We start from the raw sequence: 20,535 nt of genomic DNA, 5'->3' as shown, positions 1-20,535 counted from the left end.
GAGAAGACGAATAAGGGGGAGAGAGTCATTTCTCCATGCTGCGTTGGTTTTAGGCGACTGGGTTCTAGAGCCGTGTGGATGTTTATCCCCGGAGGCGAGAGATGAAGATCAGGCAGTAAAGCTGTTGTGGAGTTTCCACAGCGCTCTGCCTCAGCGCTCTGCCTCAGCGCCCACAGACAATAGAGAGAGGCAGCACGGCTGATTATAGATGTGGCACGAGTTGGGCATCGCGCCATCCCCGAGCGGCGTGCCAGACGCCAATCCACTGACGACAGCGCTGTGGTGTCTGGATGGAAGGCTGGTGGCGCAGCGATGGAGGAGGAACCAGTACCATCCCAACAAAGAGGAGCTGTATAATCAAGACGTTTCATACAGCTTAATTACACAGGAACTCAGCAAAGGCGCCCGTCTCAGTGCAACACAGCAGGCCTACACGCTAAAAAGACGCTTCTTCAAGGGTTCTTTAGTGAAGGCAACGGTTCTGTTTAGAACCATGAACACAAAGAACCCTTTGCATGATTAAAGAGTTCTTCAAATCATGAAAGGGTACTTCTTGATGGAAACTACTGCACTGCACAGTAGTGGATTAATCTTTAGTGCTATATAGAACCATATTCAAAAAGGTTCTATACGGTACCCTATATGGCTCACTCTCCATTAATCTGAAGAATGATTTGACCATGCAAAGAACCATTTTAGCATTCAAATGGTTCTACACTCTTAAAAGAAAGATGGATTTGCCAGGGTTCTTTAGTAAGGGCAAAAGTTCTATGGTTCTATATAGCATATATTGTAACTATAGCAGAACCCTTTTTGGTGCTTTATAGAACTATTTTCAAAAAGGTGTTTATAACTCATTCTCCATCAATCTGAAGAGCCATTAAGCATGAAAATGGTTCTACACACTACCAAAAAAGATGAATCTTCAAGGGTTTTTTTTAGTAAAAGCAACGGTTCTGCTTAGAACCATGAGTTCAATGGTTCTATTCAACAACAAAAATAGTACATCGTAACAATAGCAGAATCCTTATGGGTGCTATATAGAACCATTTTCAAAAAGTTCTATACAGAACCATATAGAACACATTCTCCGTCAACCTGAAGAACCATTTCACCATGCAAATGGTTCTACACTCCCCAAGGGTTAATTAGTAAAGGCAATGGTTCTATTTAGAAGCATAAGTTCTATGGTTCTGTATAGCACCAAAAATGGTTCTTCTATTGTTACAAGCTTGACGTCGTACCAATAGCAGGACGCTTTTTGGTGCTATATAGAACCATTATCAAAAGGTTCTATACAACACATTCTCCATCAATCTGAAGAACCATTTGACCATACAAAAAACCATTTCACCATGCAAATGGTTCTGCACTCTTAAAAAAGGTGGTTCTTCAAGGGTTTTTTAGTAAAGGCAATGGTTCTATTCAGAACCATGAGTTCTATGGTTCTGTATAGCACCAAAAGTGGTTCTTCTGCTGTTACAAGCTTGACATCGTACCAATAGCAGGAAGCTTTTTGGTGCTATATAGAACCACACATTCTCCATCAATCTGAAGAACTATTTGACCATACAGAGAACCACGTAAGCATGCAAATGGTTCTGCACTCTTAAAAAAGGTGGTTCTTCAAAGGTTCTTTAGGAAAGACAATGGTTCTAATAATTTTAAAAAATTGCAGCTCCTGCGATTTGAAAACTGCACTCTCTTAAACTACAATAGCGCCGGCTTTGCCGCTCACCCCACTGAGTGCATGGGAGCAGTTCAGGCGTTCGGTGGGGCTCTAATAATCACAGTAACTGTTCACAGATGTAGAAGCCTGATTGAACACAGAGCTGAGAGGAAGGCGAGCACAGCTGTGAAGATGAGGAGGAGGCAGTGCGGTAAGAGACGGCTGGAGGGAGAAGTCACAGCACAAAAGTTCAAGGCTTATCTGTCTTCATCATCGGTATCAGGCTGAGAGCTGCTTATCTGCACTGACCCTCCAGCACAGGACCGTCTAGTGTCTTCTTAGGTCCTGAAGGGCCTCATTAGTGGCTGAAGGTTTGATATCAACATAGTAGAGAAGTGAAAACACTCAAACTGGGCTGTACAGGAAGATCCCCAACACTCAAACTGCTGCACAGCATCGCTCAGATCCTGCAACAGTACTGCGGTTACAGCGCCCTGCGACAGGAGACAATCTGTTTCCTCGTCACGAACGTTTGGGAGCCTTTATGAAACAAAACAGGTTCATACTGACATAAATTAAAATAGTTTATTCATATAAACTCGTATAAAATCACATGTTCCATAAGCTTACTGCACCTATTCAAAACAATTCTGGGAGCAATTCTGTGTTGGAGTTACAAACATATTATACACTCTGATAACATAAAAAGGAGGTTCTGTAGTCATGGCAATGGTTCTGTATAGAACGACGTACACTCAAAGAACACTTTGCATGCTTAAGTGGTTCTTTGCATGGTGAAATGGTTCTTCAGATTGATGGAGAATGTGTTGTATATGTTTTACATCATAACAATAGCAGAACCCTATTTGGTGCTATATAGAACCATATGCAGTACATTCTCCATCAATCTGAAGAACCACTTCACCAAGCAGAGAACCATTTAGGTAAGCGAATGGTTGATTGAGTGTTCATGGTTCTGTATAGGACCATTGGGCCTCATTCATCAACCGTTCTTAAGAAGAAATCTCTTCTTAAACCCACTTACACAGTTCTGACGAAGACTCTGACTCACCGATGTTCTCTTATGTGGGGTTTGTTCTCAGGTAAGAACAGAATCTACACACACTCAAGAGCACAAAGGTGAGAACAGTTCTGCGCTTTAAGAACACGTCATGAACCTGACGTAGAGTTTTTCTTAAGAGCTTTATCAAGAACACACTTAAGAACAGACTTAGGAGGATATTGGAGAATCTCAAATAAAAAGAGCATCACTTCATTAACAGCTACCAGCGCTGCTCTGTAGGCGACCCTGCCAGTCTGCAGTGACAGCAGAGGAGGGTGAAGTTCAGCTCCTCACTGCTGGGCTTTAGTTACATTTAGGGCATCATATGACTTCAAAGAGGGGGGCAATTATTTATTATCACCCACCCCTAATTCTTCAGTGATATGAAGCTGAAGTCAGATATTCACCAGATTCTCATTCTAATTCTCCCGTTCCACCTTAAATGGGGCAGAAGTTACATTCTGGCGCTTCAGGTGTCAGAACTGCTGGACTATTTAAGGTGGAACGGGAAAGTTAGCTAGCTACCGAAACACTAGCAAACTATTAACAAGTTTTTATGACCATAATACACTGAAACAACATTAAACTAAGATAATATGATGGTTATCGTAATTTTTACCAGAGTAAATTCTCACATTTGTGGGTTTCTTTGGTTTCTTCTTCTCCGTCTCGCCAGTTTTTCTTTTTTTCTCATAACTCTCTGTTTGGAGTCATGTAGCCTCAACACTTCACCCTCCCCCTCTATCTCAACAAGGATCAGGACACCCTACCCCTAGACATGAACACGCAAAACGGAGGGGTAGGGCTAAGTGGTGGGGGCGAGGGGTGAAATGGGACTGGGACCCTAGCACTGTGCAGAACTCAGGATGCTGGTAAAGCAGGATGTTATAGCACCGCTCTTGACTTTAGGGTTGAATTAAATCCTAAAATTCTGTATTTATTGTAGGTTTTTCTGTATCTAAATTCCGTAACTAACTTCAGAAAATCAGCAGAGGATCTGTATGAATATGAATATGAGAACGCTGTCCAGAAATGGCTCATTATTTCATGAGAAGCCGGTCAGTGCGTCATCAGTGTGAGGGGCAGGAGGCTACATGGCAGCTGCTCTCTGTGTCACTGTGTACAGCTCGGTGAATTATTGAGCAAACCGCTTGAACCTTGGCCCACAGCAAGATGGAGATGTGTGGCACATCATTGATTTAGATAAACTGGGCTAAATTCCATCTGACCTGAAACGTGGCGGCTGAAACTGCAGTTAACTTGTGTAAACTAGAGCCGTGACTGTTACCAGGTATTGGTATTGAGCTCACATCAGGAAAAAACCCTGGATCGTTTATTGGAGGGTAAAGAAGTATGAATCAGATCTTCTCCTGCAATCTAGCCTGAAATAGCACACACTCAGTGTGTCATGTGATGTTGTTAGCAGTGTATTTCATCCTTTAGGGAAGTGAAGTGTCTGAGAAGTTTGCATGATAGTCTACTTTTAGTTGCTGATCTTAAATAAAGTGTTATAAAAATAATGTTAGCTCAGATATCGAGTCAGTATCAGTATCAGCCGTATTACATATTTACAGGCAGCTCTATGAAAACTGTATGTAGGAATTTTGATAGCCTAAATCAGCCTAAATCAGAAAATATTACCAGCACTGAAAGTGTGTGTAGGATTCTCTGTTGGCCTAAATCACAAATTAAAACCCCAAAATTATTATAGCTTTAACTTAAAAAGTAAGTAACCAGGTTAACTTTAAATTCTGAGTCCACTGAACTTAACATTGAGTTAAAAGAAGAATAATTTGTGTTTTAAATCTGTTAACTTATTATTCAAAGTTTAACTGAATAAACAGAAAAAGAGAAATTGAGAGTGAAATTGAAAAGAATGAGAGAAAAAAGAAGAGAAGAGAAGAGAAAACGAGAAAACAAGAGAAGAAAAAAGAAGAGAAGAGAAGAGAAGATGAGAAAAGAAAAGGAGAAAAGAAGAAACGAGAAATGAACAGAAGAAAAGAGAAGAGGACAAAACAAAACAATAGAAGAGAAAAAAGAGAAGAGAAGAGAGGACAAGAGAAGAAGGGAAGACAACGGAAGAGAAGACAACAGAAGAAAAGAGAACAGAAGAGAAGAAGAAAAGACAACAGAAGAGAAGAGAAGACAAAGGAAGAAAAGAGAAGAGAAGAAATGAGAAGAGAAGAGGACAGAAAAGAAAAGAAGAGGAGAAGAGAAGAGAAATGACAGAAGAGAAGAGAAAAGAAGAGAAGAAATGTGAAGGTGAAGAGAAGACGAGAAGAGAAGAGAAGACGAAGAGAAGAGAAGACGACAGAAGAGAAGACAACAGAAGAGAAGAGAAGAGAAGACGAGAGAAGAGAAGAGAGGAGAAGAGAAGACGACAGAAGACAAGAGAAAAGAAGAGAAGAGATGAGAAGAGAAGAGCAGAGAAGAGAAGAGAAGAGCAGAGAAGAGAAGAGAAGAGAAGACGCTTTACTAATGAGTAGCCCAATCAGAACCCCGGTTTCAGTATCGATGGTATCGTATCGTGCCACCTGTAATGCTGGCAGTTAGTTTGCGGGCACTGACCTTCTAGAAGAGCGGACTTGGACAGGTCTCTCCGGTCTTCGGGGAAACACTCCAGCAGTCTTTTGAAGAGCCGCCCGAGGTCCGAGTAGCTGCGGTGTAAGTACAGCACGTTCCTGTCGGACCACTCGGTCCGGAGCTCGAAGAACTCCTCCTCCTCTCCCGTCCCGCTGATGATGAGTCTGCGGACGCCGTTCACCCAGCAGTCCTTCACGAACATGTTCACCAGAGAGGTGCCCTCAAACACCGCCGAGGCCATCCCGGGCTCGGTCAGTCCAGCATCGCGTCCAGACACACTCCAACTGCCCTTACGGAGTCAGAACAGCCCGCGGCGGCGGAGGAGAGCGGACGAAACCGAGCCGAACCCAGCGAGGCTGGATCCTGACAGCTCAGCTAAACGGCCTCCTAAACCAGGCGGTGGGAGTCAAAGCCTCGCCCGAAACTCGGGACTCCTCATCATCCGCCCAAAGACACTTAAATCCGCGGGCTGTTGTGCAGAACTGTCCAGAAAAGTTCGCCCCCTGGCTGAGGGTCCGGTCCGGTCCAGTTTAAAGTGGAGGAACAGGCGGTGTTTCGGCTGACCAGCTTTAAAAACAGTCTCCGGTCTTCTGTCCTCTCTATAAACTCTTCTCTCTCTCTTTCCTCCTCTCGCTTCTTCTCTCTCCCTCCCCGAGAAGTTATTTTTTTACCCACCCATATTCGGTCAGGCCCCGCCCCCTACGCTGCGATTGGCTAGCACACTGTACACTACAAAAAAGTCTCTTGTCAAGCAAAATGAGCTCAATTCTAGTATATCTGTATCTACTGTTTCTAATTTTGAGATTATTTTAAGATTATTTAACTTATTTCTGGACATTCTTACCTGTTTTACCTGTTTTAAGTGGTTTAATTAAGTAAAATTGTCTCATTATACTGGCAGATAATTTAGCCTGTTTCAAGCACAAAGTGAGATAATTTTACTTAATAAAATTACTTAAAACAGGTAAAAGTGTTGAAAATAAGTTAAATAATCCTATAATAAGTTTGCAACAACCTCAAAATGAGAAATATTAGATGTATCGACTAGATTTAAGATACGTTTACTTGACAAGATACCACTTTTTGCAGTTTACAAAAAGTTGTTTTAACTTTAAAAAGTTAGTATAAACTTTTAAGACTGCCTTAAAATTTGAAGTTGAACTTCTGATTTGTAAATTAATGAAAGAAGAATCTGTTTTAGGATCAACTTATTAAGTTCAAATAACTCAAATGTTATTTTGTTAAGTTAGAACCCCATTTTATTACCGTTCGGTTCTCACTCACAAGCAGCCCAGCAAAACAATTATGGGTGAGAAATTAAACGAACAATTAATTAATTAATCAATCACAACACTTCAAATAAATATCAGTAAATAACGCTTTCTGTACACTCTTAAAAAAGATGGTTCTACCAGGGTTCTTCAGTACAGAGAGTCATTCTGTATAGAACCGTGAACACTCAAAGAACCCTTTGCTTGCTTAAATGGTTCTCTGCATGATGAAATGGTTCTTCAGATTGATGGAGAGTGTGTAGCACAGAGGGTTCTGCTGTTGTATACAAGCTTGACACTGTAACATTAGCAGAACCCTTTTCAAAAAGGTTCTATATAGAACCACCTACAGCATTTTCGCCTTCAATCTAAATTTAACAATGCAAACAGCCTTTTAATCATGCAAAGTGTTCATGGTTCTATATAGAACCATATTCTTTACTACAGAACCCTTGAAGAACCTCATTTTTAAGAGTGTAATTGATGCTTTATTAATGATGGCTGACTGGGCTCATGCTTCATTCATAATGGCACGAGCCGCCCCTTAGCTCCGCCCCTGCCGTATGGACAGCTTGTCAGTGTGATCTAACCACCTGTATTCGACCAAGCCCCGCCCCCTGCACTATGATTGGCTAGTAGTTCACACTCGCAATCAGCCCAACGCGACCCGTTTGTCCGAATACAGGTGAGAAATGAAATGACAAATGAACAATTAGCCACGCCCCAAACAGACACACAAATAAGTAAATAAGAATCAGCGCTTCGGTGGGCCGCACGGAGCGCTGGTCTGGGTGGTCTAAACTAGCAGCCAATCGGAGCTGAGGAGGCGGGCGGCTGTAGCCAATCGGAGCGCGGTTTGTCGGAAAGCGGGTGGATGGTCGCGAGCCCCGCCCCCTGTACCGCTATGTGAGGAATCTGTGGAGGAGCTTTAAACTCGCACTGACTCACATCCGCTACAGCCGCGACACACTGAACACCAGACAGACAGACAGACGAACAGACAGACAGAAAAACAGACGAACAGACAGACAGACAGACGGACAGACGACAGACAGACGTTCTCTATTACACTACATAGTAACTACAGCAGCCAGTGAGTCCAAATCACTATCCAGGAGTGAAAACATAAAACTGAGGGATGTTTTTCAGTTTTTTTTTCTGAATGACCCCCTCTAAAGTGAAAGTGAAAATGAACAATATTAATAATAATGACAATAATAATAATTATTATTATTATTGTTGTTGTTGATGGAGAATGTATTGTAGACCATGTTTCTTTAGTTTGTTTTTAAAAAGATTTTAGAACAATTACTTCAATTCAATTGAAGAGAAGAGAAAAGAGAAGAGAAGAAATGAGAAAAGTAGAAAAGAGAAGAGAAGACAAAAGTAGAGAAGAGAACAAAGAAGAAAAGAAGAGAAGAGAAGAGAAGAGAAGGGAAAAGTAGAGAAGAGAACAAACAAGAAAAGAAGAGAAGAGAAGAGAAGGGAAAAGTAGAGAACAGAAGAGAACAGAAGAGAAGAGAAGAAACAAAAAGAGAAGAAACGAGAAGAGAAAAGTAGAGAAGAGAACAGAAGAGAAGAGAAAAGTAGAGAAGAGAACAGAAGAGAAGAGAACAGAAAAGTAGAGAACAGAAGAGAAGAGAAGAGAAGAGAAAAGTAGAGAAGTGAAGAGAAGAGAAGAGAAGAGAAGAGAAGAGAAGAGAGGAGAAGAGAAGAGAGGAGAAGAGGAGTACTTGTCCCCTGTTATAGCCCGTGTGTTATTAAATGTTAAGGCAGTATCTGTGGCGGCGCGCTGTATGATCTCCAGTCTGGAAGAACGTCTCTGCTTTACCCACCTCATATTACAGACCTATAAATCAGAAATCTGCCTAAAAAGTCTCTGAACACTGAGACACCTACGTTTTTCAAAGTACACATACCAAAAAGAGTTCTTGGGAGTAGGAAAACACTTTGGTTCCCTAAAGAACCTTTCAACTCACAGTTCTTTAGAGAAGGATTTTTGTAGATGAGGTTAATCCTTGAGTCTCAAGAACCATGAAAAGTTCAAAACATACCAATTAAAGTGTTTTTTTGGTTGTGATAGAACCATATGTCCAAGCCAAGAACCCTCCTCAGAGTGAACTGTTCTAGGACAAAAACATTTAATTAGTATAGAAGCATTAAATTATGTGGAAGTTCTTTAACTCTTAGAACCCAACAATAATGTGGTGTAATTGTTTTGGTTATTATAAAGTATTTACATGAGAGCCACACGTGTCATTATTTGACTGAATTTTGATGTCTTTATGAATTGAACAAATGAAAAATTTACTTACCTCAATTTTGTACATTTTTGCTTATACAAGTCATGAAAACAAGTGTCAGCTGAGGCACCTTTTCAGAAATGGTAGTCTGGAGTGTCTGTGAGCTGAAAATGCTAGACTTTTAATGGTGATTCATTCTACTGCTTATTTCTGACTCAATATAAATGATGATCATAAGGCAGTTATGTTTTTTAATGATTTTCAATCCTCTTGGATTCTTGCTGAGTGCTAAAACTCTGATACACAGCAAACCAGGCTTTATTTTTTATTTCTAATTAAGTTGCACGTTTACTATCATCACTGTCCTGAAGTCTGAACATCAGATCATCACTTTAATAACCCTTTGTTTATAATATGAAGGCCAAAAGCTGAGAGCTAATACCCAGTAGTGAGTGGGCTTTGGGTGATTTTGGAGCTGGACTGCTGGCTGATGCTCAGTTAGAGCTGGACTTTCTCGCTCGGGACTGTGAGGCAGAGTCTGCGGAGTGATCTGATGTGTGAATCATGTCGCTGTTTTAACCCTTTGTTGTAATATGAAGGCTAAAAGCAGAGCATTAATATCAGGTTTTTGGGTGCTTTTTGATTACTCACTGATGCAGACATCACAGCTCGATGATGTCACTCCGGCTAGTGAGGGACGGGTCCTCTGGGTGTTCTGATATGGGAATCATGTCTGATGCTTAAACCCTTAAAATCCCAGTCTTATTACACACTAAGGCTTATTATGCAGTAACAACAGGGACCTCAGTGCAAACTGGCTGGGCTATTCTTAGCTTATAGAAGTGTGTAATAAAACTCTGGGCCTGCTGGTGGACCCTGTATAAACGACTGAGGCACTGAAAATATTTCAATCTCAATATAATAAGTAAACCAGAGCCTAATTAAGATGTTGGCGTAGATTAATTGGGCCGGCATAGACGAAACAGTGGCTATAAAGTAAGACAGACAACCTTAGAAGAACTTCTCTGTTCTGAAGATTCCTTTGAATGCAGCAAAGGGCCTGGTCAACAAGACCTTGAGCTGTCATTACTGGTCAAACGCAGTTGGACAGTCACTGTCAGACGACCTTATTACACACTGTCATAGTTCACACTGACCGGCGAGAGGCCGAGGCGCATACTTACAGAATGCTGTCATTCACAAGGGGGCTTAGACAGCCCACCACAGTGCTGGAGGTTGTGGGTGTGACCGCCAGTCCCCCCTCATGAACTCATAACCTGCTGCTTCACACTCATATTGGACATCTACTCAGCCGTGATCTCATACCTAGTGTCCTTCACTGCTGCTCAGAAGTCTGGAATCACTGTTTTCCACATTATAAAAGCACTTAGGATGCAGAAAATGATATTAATATGATGCTAGTATTACAGAAGTTCATACTGTAGGTCTCATGTAGTAAACAGGAAATTGTACATTTGTGTTTAAAAAAATATAATATATAAACAGAAAAAACAGATACCTTTTAAATTATCACTTAAGAACTTCTCTGAAGTTCCCCAAATTTTTAAACATTAAATAAAACAGCTGAATTACCTTCTGATGTCTAGATAATAATAATACACTCACCAAGCACTTTATTAGGAACACCTCCTTGTTTCTACACTCATTGTCCATCTTATCAGCTCTACTGACCACATAGTTTCACTCTGTAGTTCTACAGTTACAGACTGTAGTCCATCTGTTTCTCTGCATACTTTGTTACCCTGTTCTTCAGTGGTCAGGACCCCCACAGGACCCTCACAGAGCAGGTACTATGTGGGTGGTGGGTCATTCTCAGCACTGCAGTAACACTGATGTGGTGGTGGTGTGTTGGTGTGTGTTGCGCTGGTCTGAGTGGATCAGACACAGCAGTGCTGCTGGAGTTTTTAAACACTTTGTCCACTCACTGTCCACTCTATTAGACACTCCTACCTTGTCAGTCCACCTTGTAGATGTAAAGTCAGAGACGATAGCTCATCTGCTGCTGCACAGTTTGTGTTGGTCATCCTCTAGTCCTGCATCAGTGGTCACAGGACGCTGCCCACAGGACGCTGTTGGTTGGATGTTTTTGGTTCTCAGTCCAGCAGTGACACTGAGGTGTTTAAAAACTCCAGCAGCACTGCTGTGTCTGATCCACTCAGACCAGCGCAACACACACTAACACACCACCACCACGTCAGTGTCACTGCAGTGCTTCTTCTGTGGTTCTTCTTCTTTCGAGTCTTGGTTCCTCTCCTCACTCCTCCTGCCTCTCTTTCTAGTTGCTTTGGAAAAGTGGAGAGTGGGGAGAGGAGAGTGCTCACAACAGGGATCAGCGTTCAGAGGATTACAGGAACTGAAACATTACAGCCATCATTATCTCTGAGACACGCTGCCTCTGGGATTCACTACAGTGCTTATTGCCCTCTGAACTGTCCAGGCCACTTCTCCTCCAATCACAAGAGCTTTTAAGGACTGACAGAATGTAGATCTGCTTCTGTGTGTTTTAAACTACCAAACTGGTTTTAATTTGATCCATATTTCCTAAAGTCACAGTTACTGCTGGTGAAAACAAAAGTATGAGTTATTTTCCACTCAGCAGAGAAATCAATACCACATTTGTGTTCATAACTACATCCTGGCTGTGATCTGAGACTCTGAGCTCTGCTTTATCTGCATGTAAACAGTCACTAAATCAGCTTTAATCATGTGATAAAATCACTGAAGTTCATCCTTTTCTCTCTCAGAGCGACGCTGAGAAACTCGTTGCTGCGTTTGTTCAGCAGAGTTGATCACTGTAATGATCTTCTTACTGGAGAGAACAGTCCATCCTCTAGAACCCGTACAGAACACAGCAGCACGGATCCTCACAGCACCAACACAGAGAGCTCATATCACCCCGTTACACACTGCACTGACCGCCTGGGTCTGTTAGAGAGAGTTTAAAGCTCTGCTGCTGGATCTTAAAGCTCTAAATGACCTTAAAGCTCCTGAATGTCTGTTTATGATCTCAGATCTGCAGATTCTGACCTTCTGAACTCCTTCAGTAAAACACAGAAAACGTGGAGAGACTCTTTCAGTTATTCTGCTTCTAAACTGTGGAGCTCAGTTCAGCTTTATTAGACAGTCGAGCTCAGAGCTCACTTTTAATAAACACCTGAAAACGCAGCTCTTTAACTCAGAGCTTCATTAAAACTCTACGGCTCTTTGTAATTATCTTTTAATCTGATCCGTGTTTCTTCTTCAAGTGTTCTTTAATAAAGAAAATGGTTCTATATAGAACCATGAACACTAAGATCCATTTGCATGCTTAAATGGTTCTTTGTATGGTGAAATGGTTCTTCAGATTGATGGAGAATGGTTATATATGGTTATATATAGAATCTTTCCAAAAAGGTTCTTGTATTGTTATAAGCTTGACATCATATCAATAGCAGAACCCTTTTTGGTACTATATAGAACCATGTACAAAACATTCTCCATTAATCCAAGATAATCAACCATTTAGAAATCACATTTTTGAGTTCCAGGTGGTCTTTAAATACAAAAAACTCTACATTTATAAAAAGTCAGTAATCAGACAGAATTTATTTTAAAAAGACAGACAGTTGTACTAATGTAGGGTTTCACTACTGTAGAATGTTTGAAGATTGGAAAAAGGCAACTTACTTCTTTATCACATGAAAGGAAATGAAACCGAAGGCAGTAAGAAGTAAACAGTGTTGATGAGGGATGTTGGTGGGAAACCCCAACCTGAGTTTTAGCTTTAAAATGAGGCATTTCAGAGAAATTGATTTGAAAAGTGTAGATGGAGCAGCTGCTGGACTGTCATCCACAGCATTATGTTTCCACGTTACAAGACTCGACAGCTATTAGCTGAATAGATTTGGAGAGATCTTTCTAAATCCCACAGGAAGCCGAGCGCTGGAGGGAAATGCCTCAGCCGGCCGACACGTTCACAGTGTTTTCCAGGGAGACTCAGCATGAAGCAGCAGCATCGTTCTGAAAGTCCATTCAGCTGAGTGAAACTGAATCACACTGAAGTAATGCACAGACATCAGATCCTCCCCCAGTACGATGACTGTCACATTCCAGAAAGACCCCCGCTAGGGTTCTGGAACCGTAGAACCATTAGAGAACAGAAGAAGAGTTTTATATACACTCTCAAAAAAGATGGTTCTTCAAGGGTTCACTAAACATCCACTCTTCAATGGATTTTTAGTAAAGGGGATGGTTCTATTCAGAACCCTGTTATATATAGAACCATTACATGCTTAAGTGGTTCTTTGCATGGTGAAATGGTTCTCCAGATTGATGGAGAATGTGTATTTGAATCTTTTTGAAAAGCTTGTAGCAATAGCAGAACCCTTTTTGGTGGTATACAACACATTCTCCATCAAATGAAGAACCGTATCACCATGCAAAGAACCACTTGAGCATGTAATGGTTCTATATATATATATAACTCATGGTTCTGAATAGAACCATCCCCTTTACTAAAAATCCATTGAAGAACCATCTACCATGAGTGTAGAAGGTCCAGTACATCAGGTTATCATCATATGGCAATAAATAAAGCAAAAAGGGTTCTTCTATTATTATAAGCTTGACATCAAAACAATAGAAGAACCCTTTTCGGTGCTATATAGAACCCTTTTCAAAGAAGGTTCTATATGGAACCATCTACAGCACATTCTCCATCAGTCTGAAGAACCTTTTCATGATGCAAAGAAACATTTAATCATGCAAAGGGTTCTTTGAGTGTTCATGGCTCTATATAGAACCATTTTCTTTACAAAAAACACTTGAAGAACCATCACTGTAGTGTTTGTTAGCAACGTTAGTCTCACAGCTCCATTTCTAAAGAACCAAATTTGGACACCAAACATGTCTTGGCTGATCAGCTACATCTGGGGTGAGTGGAACATTTCGCAAATTTGGTTTCTTTGAACCGTTCCTCTCATAAGAACGACATTGAGCCTCGTTCTCCAATATGTTCCTAAGTTGGTTCTTAAGTGTGTTCTTGAGAAAGATCCAAAGAAAAAGTCTCCGTCAGATTCATGACGTGTTCTTAAAGCGCAGAACTGTTCTCACCTCTGTGCTCTTGAGTGTGTGTAGATTCTGTTCTTACCTAAGAACAAATCCCACATAAGAGAACATCGGTGAGTCAGAATCTTCGTCAGAACTGCGTAAGTGGGTTTAAGAAGAAATTTCTTCTTAAGAACTGCTGGAGAACGAGGCCCAATATTAGTATTGAACTGTTACAGTAATCCTTCACTGCCTATTACTGTCTCTGTCTCTTTAATCAGTTAACACTGGAGAGTTTTAGGCGCCTCAATGCAACCAAAAAAGGAACTTGGACAGAGAATGACCTGTTCTAATGAAACCGATAGTTTTCTGTCTGCCCAAAAGGGAAATTCGTAAACGTAATTGTGAAAACTCAGCGCATTTCTAGTGCTCTAGTGTTAAAGAACGTTTTCCAGTTTACGGCCTCCACACGCCGCCTATGACCACTCAATGTCGCCACTGAGGCATACAGACTCAGGCAAATGGGCAACTGAGTGGATTTAATGATCCTGAATGCTTGCAGAGACATAAAGCTTTACGCCTGATGGTCTCCCATTCACCCTCACCTACTCAAGCATCTGTAACATACGGTAGCTTCACACTCAAGCTGCTGCATAATCACTACTGTCCCATATTTCTCTTTTATGTGGAAGTACACAGAGTAGAAAGCTGAAATGATGAGTCAGATCGGCCTCCAGAGAGGAACTAACATGTTCTCAAGTCAAATACAAAATGAAAGTATTTTCCTAGTAGAGGTTCACTGTTAGAGAAGTGGCATAGATTCAGGACTTTTTTATTATTTATATCCTAAATAATTTTCCCTTCATTCATCTATTTATCTTTCTACACAGTAAAATGTGTCAACTCAACACTTACGGAGTTCATCATCCTGGACATATTCATTCATTTTCATCATTTAATATTGTGACATCTTAAGAGAAAGAGACATGAGCATAAGCTCCTTTATTTAATCCTGCTCACCCTTACAGCACATCGATTCTCATCAACAGTGGATCTGACGTGCTCGTCAATGAGAAGCCCTGACAAAATATTATAACTTTCAGTCAGAAGATCTTGAAGTAGTTACATGCACTCATGCCAGACTTCATAAAGACTGCAGACCTGGCCATAAACTTCATTATAATATTAAAGACACCAATCAACCCAACAACCTATCAACCAACCGACCAACCAGCCAATTAATCACCTAACCCACCAACCCACCATCAACCAAACAACCAACCAAACCCATCAATCAACCAACCCATCAACCAATCAACTAATCCATCAACCAACCCATTAATCAACCAACCAATAAATCAATCAATAAACCAACCAACTCACCAACAAACCAATCAACCACCCAAACAACCACCCAACCAACCAACCCATCAACCAATCAACCAACTAACCAACCAACCAAACAATCAATAAAGCAACCAGCTCATCAACCAAATGACCAACTCACAAACCGATCAATTAACCAACCAATCAACCAACTCCTCAATCAAACAAGGAAGCAACCCACCCGAACAACCAATCAACCAACCTATCAATCAACCAACCAACCAAACCATCAATTCAACCAACCAACCAACCCATCAACCAATCAACTAATCCATCAACCAACCCATTAATCAACCAACCAATAAATCAATCAATAAACCAACCAACTCACCAACAATCCAATCAACCACCCAACCAACCAACCCAATCAACCAACCCATCAACCAATCAACTAATCCATCAACCAACCCAATCAACCAATCAACCAACTAACCAAAAAATCAATAAACCAACCAGCTTATCAACCAAATGACCAACTCACAAACTGATCAATTAACCAACCAATCAACCACCTCCTCAATCAATCAAACAACCAACCAACCACCAACCGAACAACCAATCAACCAACCTATCAATCAACCAATCAACCAACCCATCAATCAACCAACCAACCAACCAATTAATCTGTCTATCTATCTATCTATCTATCTATCCATCCATCCATCCATCCATCCATCCCTCCCTCCCTGTAGGGCTGCTGCAATAAATTAAATACTCACTTATTAATTCGTTATGTTGGTGTTCGTTTCCTTATGTAGAATTTCTCAGCTGTGTCTTTTGTTAAACTGTTGTTAGACCCCAACAGAATTCTGTGGACTCCTGACCATTTTCAGAGTTGGCAGCTTCATTTTCACGGTTTTAAAAAGATTTCAGCATAAAACCAGAAGAAAACAGCGATTACTTAACAATAAACATGATATTAACCTAAACAAAGTCGTCACGGTAACGTTCACCACTTTGGCAGGAACACCAGTATTTAGGCATTTTGATATCCTATGTTTGGTTTCCACTGAAACATCTCTCTCTTGATAAGAGTGCTTGCAATATGCGGTAAATTAAGTTTAGTTCATGTTTCCTCTTTTTTCCTCTGCGCCCCTCAGATGCCTGTGCACGGGCCTGATGGCTAGTGTGCCTTTGACCACCGATGTGTCCTCTATGAACAGTCTTCAGTGTGGCCAGCCCCCTAAAAGGTCTGAAGACGGTCCTGTGTCCACATGCGTGTCTGTGGGATGCGTTAACTACCTGCTGCTACTGCCCCATCAAGAAATCCACATTTTCCCCTCATCTGAGTTTCTCTAATCTGAGCTAAGACGCTCTCGCACTTTCAGATGTGATGGATGTTCCGTGCTGAGGGAGCGATAAATTATGCATGACAAATGTGCAGTAAAAGTCCCTCATAAAGCCTCAATTCATGCTTCAGTTTGATGAATGTCACACTGAGGACTGTATTCAAAGAATGCTAAACACACCACAAGCGTGAGGCCTACAGAAGTCGGGGAATTTCCACAGCTCACGGCTGAGGCGCTAGCCTGCAACGCTAAGAGGAAAACTCAGCTAAAGAACGGGCAGAGGACAGCAACCGCGCCGAAAAGTGTCCTCCAAATGACCACAGCTGTGGAATATATATGATCTTCATATCCAGCGATGCCGTCCTGTCCTTGTGGAACACAGAGGGGCAGTAAAATGCATGTAGTGCACTCTCGACACACGCAGGAGGAAATGATATACAGAAATGAAGGCACAGAGTAAATGAAGGCACTGAGAACAGCATTTCTATTCATGTTATGGTCATGTTTGTGGTCCACCTCTGATTTAAACTTACGGAGGACAGCTTTATGGTCACCACATCACAGCCACTGATTCAAAGACAGGGCCATTTTGAGCTCGAACTACTTTTAACCCTTTTAGTTCACAGTTATCACCAGAAATAGGGTCAGACATTCGAACATCACTGGTTAAATTATATGTTTTGTTGATTTTTTTAAGTGAAAAATAATAAGCTGGCACATGCTCTGCAAGGAAAAACACAAATATGGCAAGTTTTACTGCACAATTTCTATTTATTTGCTGAAATTTACATTCTGGGTAAAAAAAAAACGTGAAGTAAAAAAATGTGCCATAACTTTTGCACAAGCATTTTATGTATTATGTTTATTTATGTGTATTTATTTTTTTCCAATAGGTTAAATTCAGCAAACAAGCAGTAATTGTGCATTAAAACGTGCAGTTCTCGGTCCAGTATGTGTTAATTACATTTACACTAAGAAAATCAACAAAGCATGACTGCATATTCACTCATAGCTCATCATTCATGTTATTAAAACTAATAATTGAACATTCCATTTTGTCGCTACCAAAACAGTCATAACTCGACCAAACTTCACCAAATGTGTCAGTAGTGACTGTTTCAGTGACAGTTTTAGCTCATTTTGAGCTCAGAAACTCAGCAAACACAGCTTTGAACAGCTGTTCACACAGAAAATCATCATATTTTACATTAAAACACTAAAAAGTGCTGAACTGCAGAAAATATGACGATTCTTAATGTTCCACACTGATTTTCAGACTTTGGGACTCATTTACTTCAAAACAATGGGATCTAACTGCTCACCATGTGGCCATGAGGGACAGGGATGCAGCCTCACTTCCTGCTCTAAAATGCAGGGGCGGGGCTAAAATAAGGCTCCAAAACTCTGTTTCAGTAGTGACATGAAAACATGGGACAGCATTTTTTTACATAGTGTTTTTATTTAGAAAGTTAAACTTCACTTTAAAAGAAATCAAAATTATTTTTTTAAACATTACAAAAAACATTTAAGTATTATTCTGACAAGTGTGAATTTAGGGTTTGGAGCCGACACCTCACACTAAAGAGTACTCCATAAATGATGACTGTGTATATATTTAGCTTATTACTGTCTCTATTAATGCCCTGGGTTTAAATAGATCAGAACATAATGCTTATAAATATCTGAGGTCTGAATACGTCAGTGGTTGTTTTTTGTTTTTCTTTTTACTGAGAGCCCAGTTTGACCTAACTCAGCTGAACGCTCCACACACCCTGCTGTTTATATGTATCTAAATGTGTACAGTGCTGTGCAAAAGGCAGCACAAGTTTAGTCATGACTTAATACAGATTAGTCAGAGTCTGTCTGTGTTTTGGAACACACACACACACACACACACACACACACACACACACACACATATATATATAAATAGCCATTACATACGCCAACTGTCTCAGAATGTCCATTCATGCTCCAGTGTTAGTGACTCATGACTGCGGATGACCAGTCCACCCACAGTAATCAGAAACGGCGTGGGTGCTGTTTTCATATGCGTGGTCAGCGAGCGTCCCTGCCAACAGCATCACTAGTGATGTTTTAAACCCCAGAACCATGTATAGAACCATGTGTTCTATACAGAACAGTTTGCATGCTTAGATGGTTCTCTGCATGGTGAAATGGTTCTTCAGACTGATGGAGAATGTGTTGTATATGGTTCCATATAGCATTGAAAAAAAGGTTCTGCTGTTGTTAAAAGCTTAAAGTTGTAACAAGAGAAGAGCCCTTTTTGAAGCCATATAGAACCATTCAATCTGAAGAACCATCTCACCATGCAAAGAACCCTTCAAGCATGAAATATTTCTATATATATATGCTTAGCAAAAAGGGTCCTTTGGCTTGTATCAATAGTGGAACGTTTTTGGTGCTATGTAGAACCCTTTTCAAAAAGGGTTCTATACAGAATCATCTACAGCACACTCCTCATCAATCTGAAGAACCATTTCATGATGCAATAACTCTTCAATTCAAAGGGTTCTTTGAATGTTGATGGTTCTATATAGAACCATTTTCTTTACTGGAGAACCCTTGAAGAACCACCATTTTGAGCGTGTAGTTAAACTGCCAGTCTGGCAAAGTTCAATTTAATAAAATAAGAAAATGAAAATCAATAAAAAGTGTTTTGTCCAAACTTTTACACTCGACTGTGTCTAACGGGTTTCAGAAGTGACCGTTTATCACAGTAAAGGAGGAATTAAAGGAGAACGTTAACGAATTAAAATGAATAGCCACCAATAAGGCAGAGGACATTGTGCTAACGGCTGATTAAAGCCTCCTCTCTGCATTAGCCACATTAGCATGCTTGGCCAAACTATCGCTTTAAACATCAGCGGGTGGTATTCTGATCACACTGAAGCGCTGGGGAAGGAATAAAAGACGGCAATAGACTTTAATTAAAAAGTGAATTAAACTGGACGTTTAATTAAAAGTTAATGAAATCAAAATTCAACAGTTGCTAATATCAAACCTCTTTTGTTTCAGTCATGCTAAGCGACACACGCTGCCAATTTAATGTCCTTAATATCTTCTGAGGAATCACGTGAAGGAGGAGCTGATCGGCACCGGGGCGTCTTTAACGCGGCCCACAGGAGGCGGCCTTCATATGCCTTAAACCTTCTTTATGGCTCCTATAAAACCGCAGATAGACTCTGTTTAACACAGACAGAGTTAGAGAAGAAATGCTGCGTCCCACTTTTCACAGCTTCAGATAAAGAGACAGTCATAAAAATGATCCGCACTGCGAACAGTGAGGCCCTCCTTCTACCTGCTACCTCTAAACCTGGCCAAATCTCCGGTTAGTTTTCATTTTCAGTAACACTTTCTATGAATGTCACGTTTGTAAGCATCTATAAACATAATTATAGCATGTTATAATGCATTCATACAGCATTATGGACATGGTTATAAATATTTATAAAAATGAATTACACTGAATTACTTTATAGCCATGTTTATTATATATTATGAATTGTTAATATAATGCATTATAAGTAGTGTTAATAACATGTCATACTGTCAGTGCCAAAGAAGTCAGTCCCAGCTTGGAGAGCGTAAAGTAAAGCTGAATGTAAAGTTTATTTCCACCCTGAGATTTCCAGTATTGTATTTCTCAGTGCTGGTGCTGTTCGGCTGCATCTTCAGGGCTTCAGTCCTGAATATTCAGATGCTCCAAACAGGCAGTCCAGCCTAGAATCACTGCTACAGTGAGCTTTTCTTACCCAGCGTCTCACTTTAACACTGCATTACATCACAGCAAACCAAGTACCCATCAGCCCCTCCCCTGACCCCCTCTGACATCACACTGAGCATGAAGTCACTGTGGAGTGAAGGCCTGGAGATGGAGAGGCGAGATAGTAGAGCGCTGTCATTGTAATTTGTTCCTCTCTGGTTCTAACGTCAAGCACTAGAACCCTTCACTCTGTAACAT

General features: G+C 40.8%; 1 protein-coding gene across 2 annotated transcripts in view; it reads right to left on the bottom strand.

The window, feature by feature from the left end:
- The window catches only part of pxdc1b (PX domain containing 1b), a 32,533-nt gene extending 26,576 nt beyond the window's left edge, over window positions 1–5,957 (bottom strand). For both annotated transcript variants that reach the window (XR_005006094.1, XM_036558813.1), the window contains exon 1: window positions 5,301–5,957. Coding sequence is in view for 1 of the 2 variants with exons in the window: in XM_036558813.1 (XP_036414706.1) it covers window positions 5,301–5,556 (256 nt within the window). In the remaining variant the exon portion in view is untranslated. The remainder of the gene's footprint in view (window positions 1–5,300) is intronic.
- Between the last annotated feature and the right edge of the window lie 14,578 nt (window positions 5,958–20,535).

This window comes from Colossoma macropomum, unplaced genomic scaffold (assembly GCF_904425465.1).
Source record: "Colossoma macropomum unplaced genomic scaffold, Colossoma_macropomum, whole genome shotgun sequence".
Lineage (NCBI taxonomy): Eukaryota > Metazoa > Chordata > Actinopteri > Characiformes > Serrasalmidae > Colossoma > Colossoma macropomum.
Note: the sequence above shows the minus strand (reverse complement) of the source record. Positions and strands in the feature narration are given on the sequence as shown.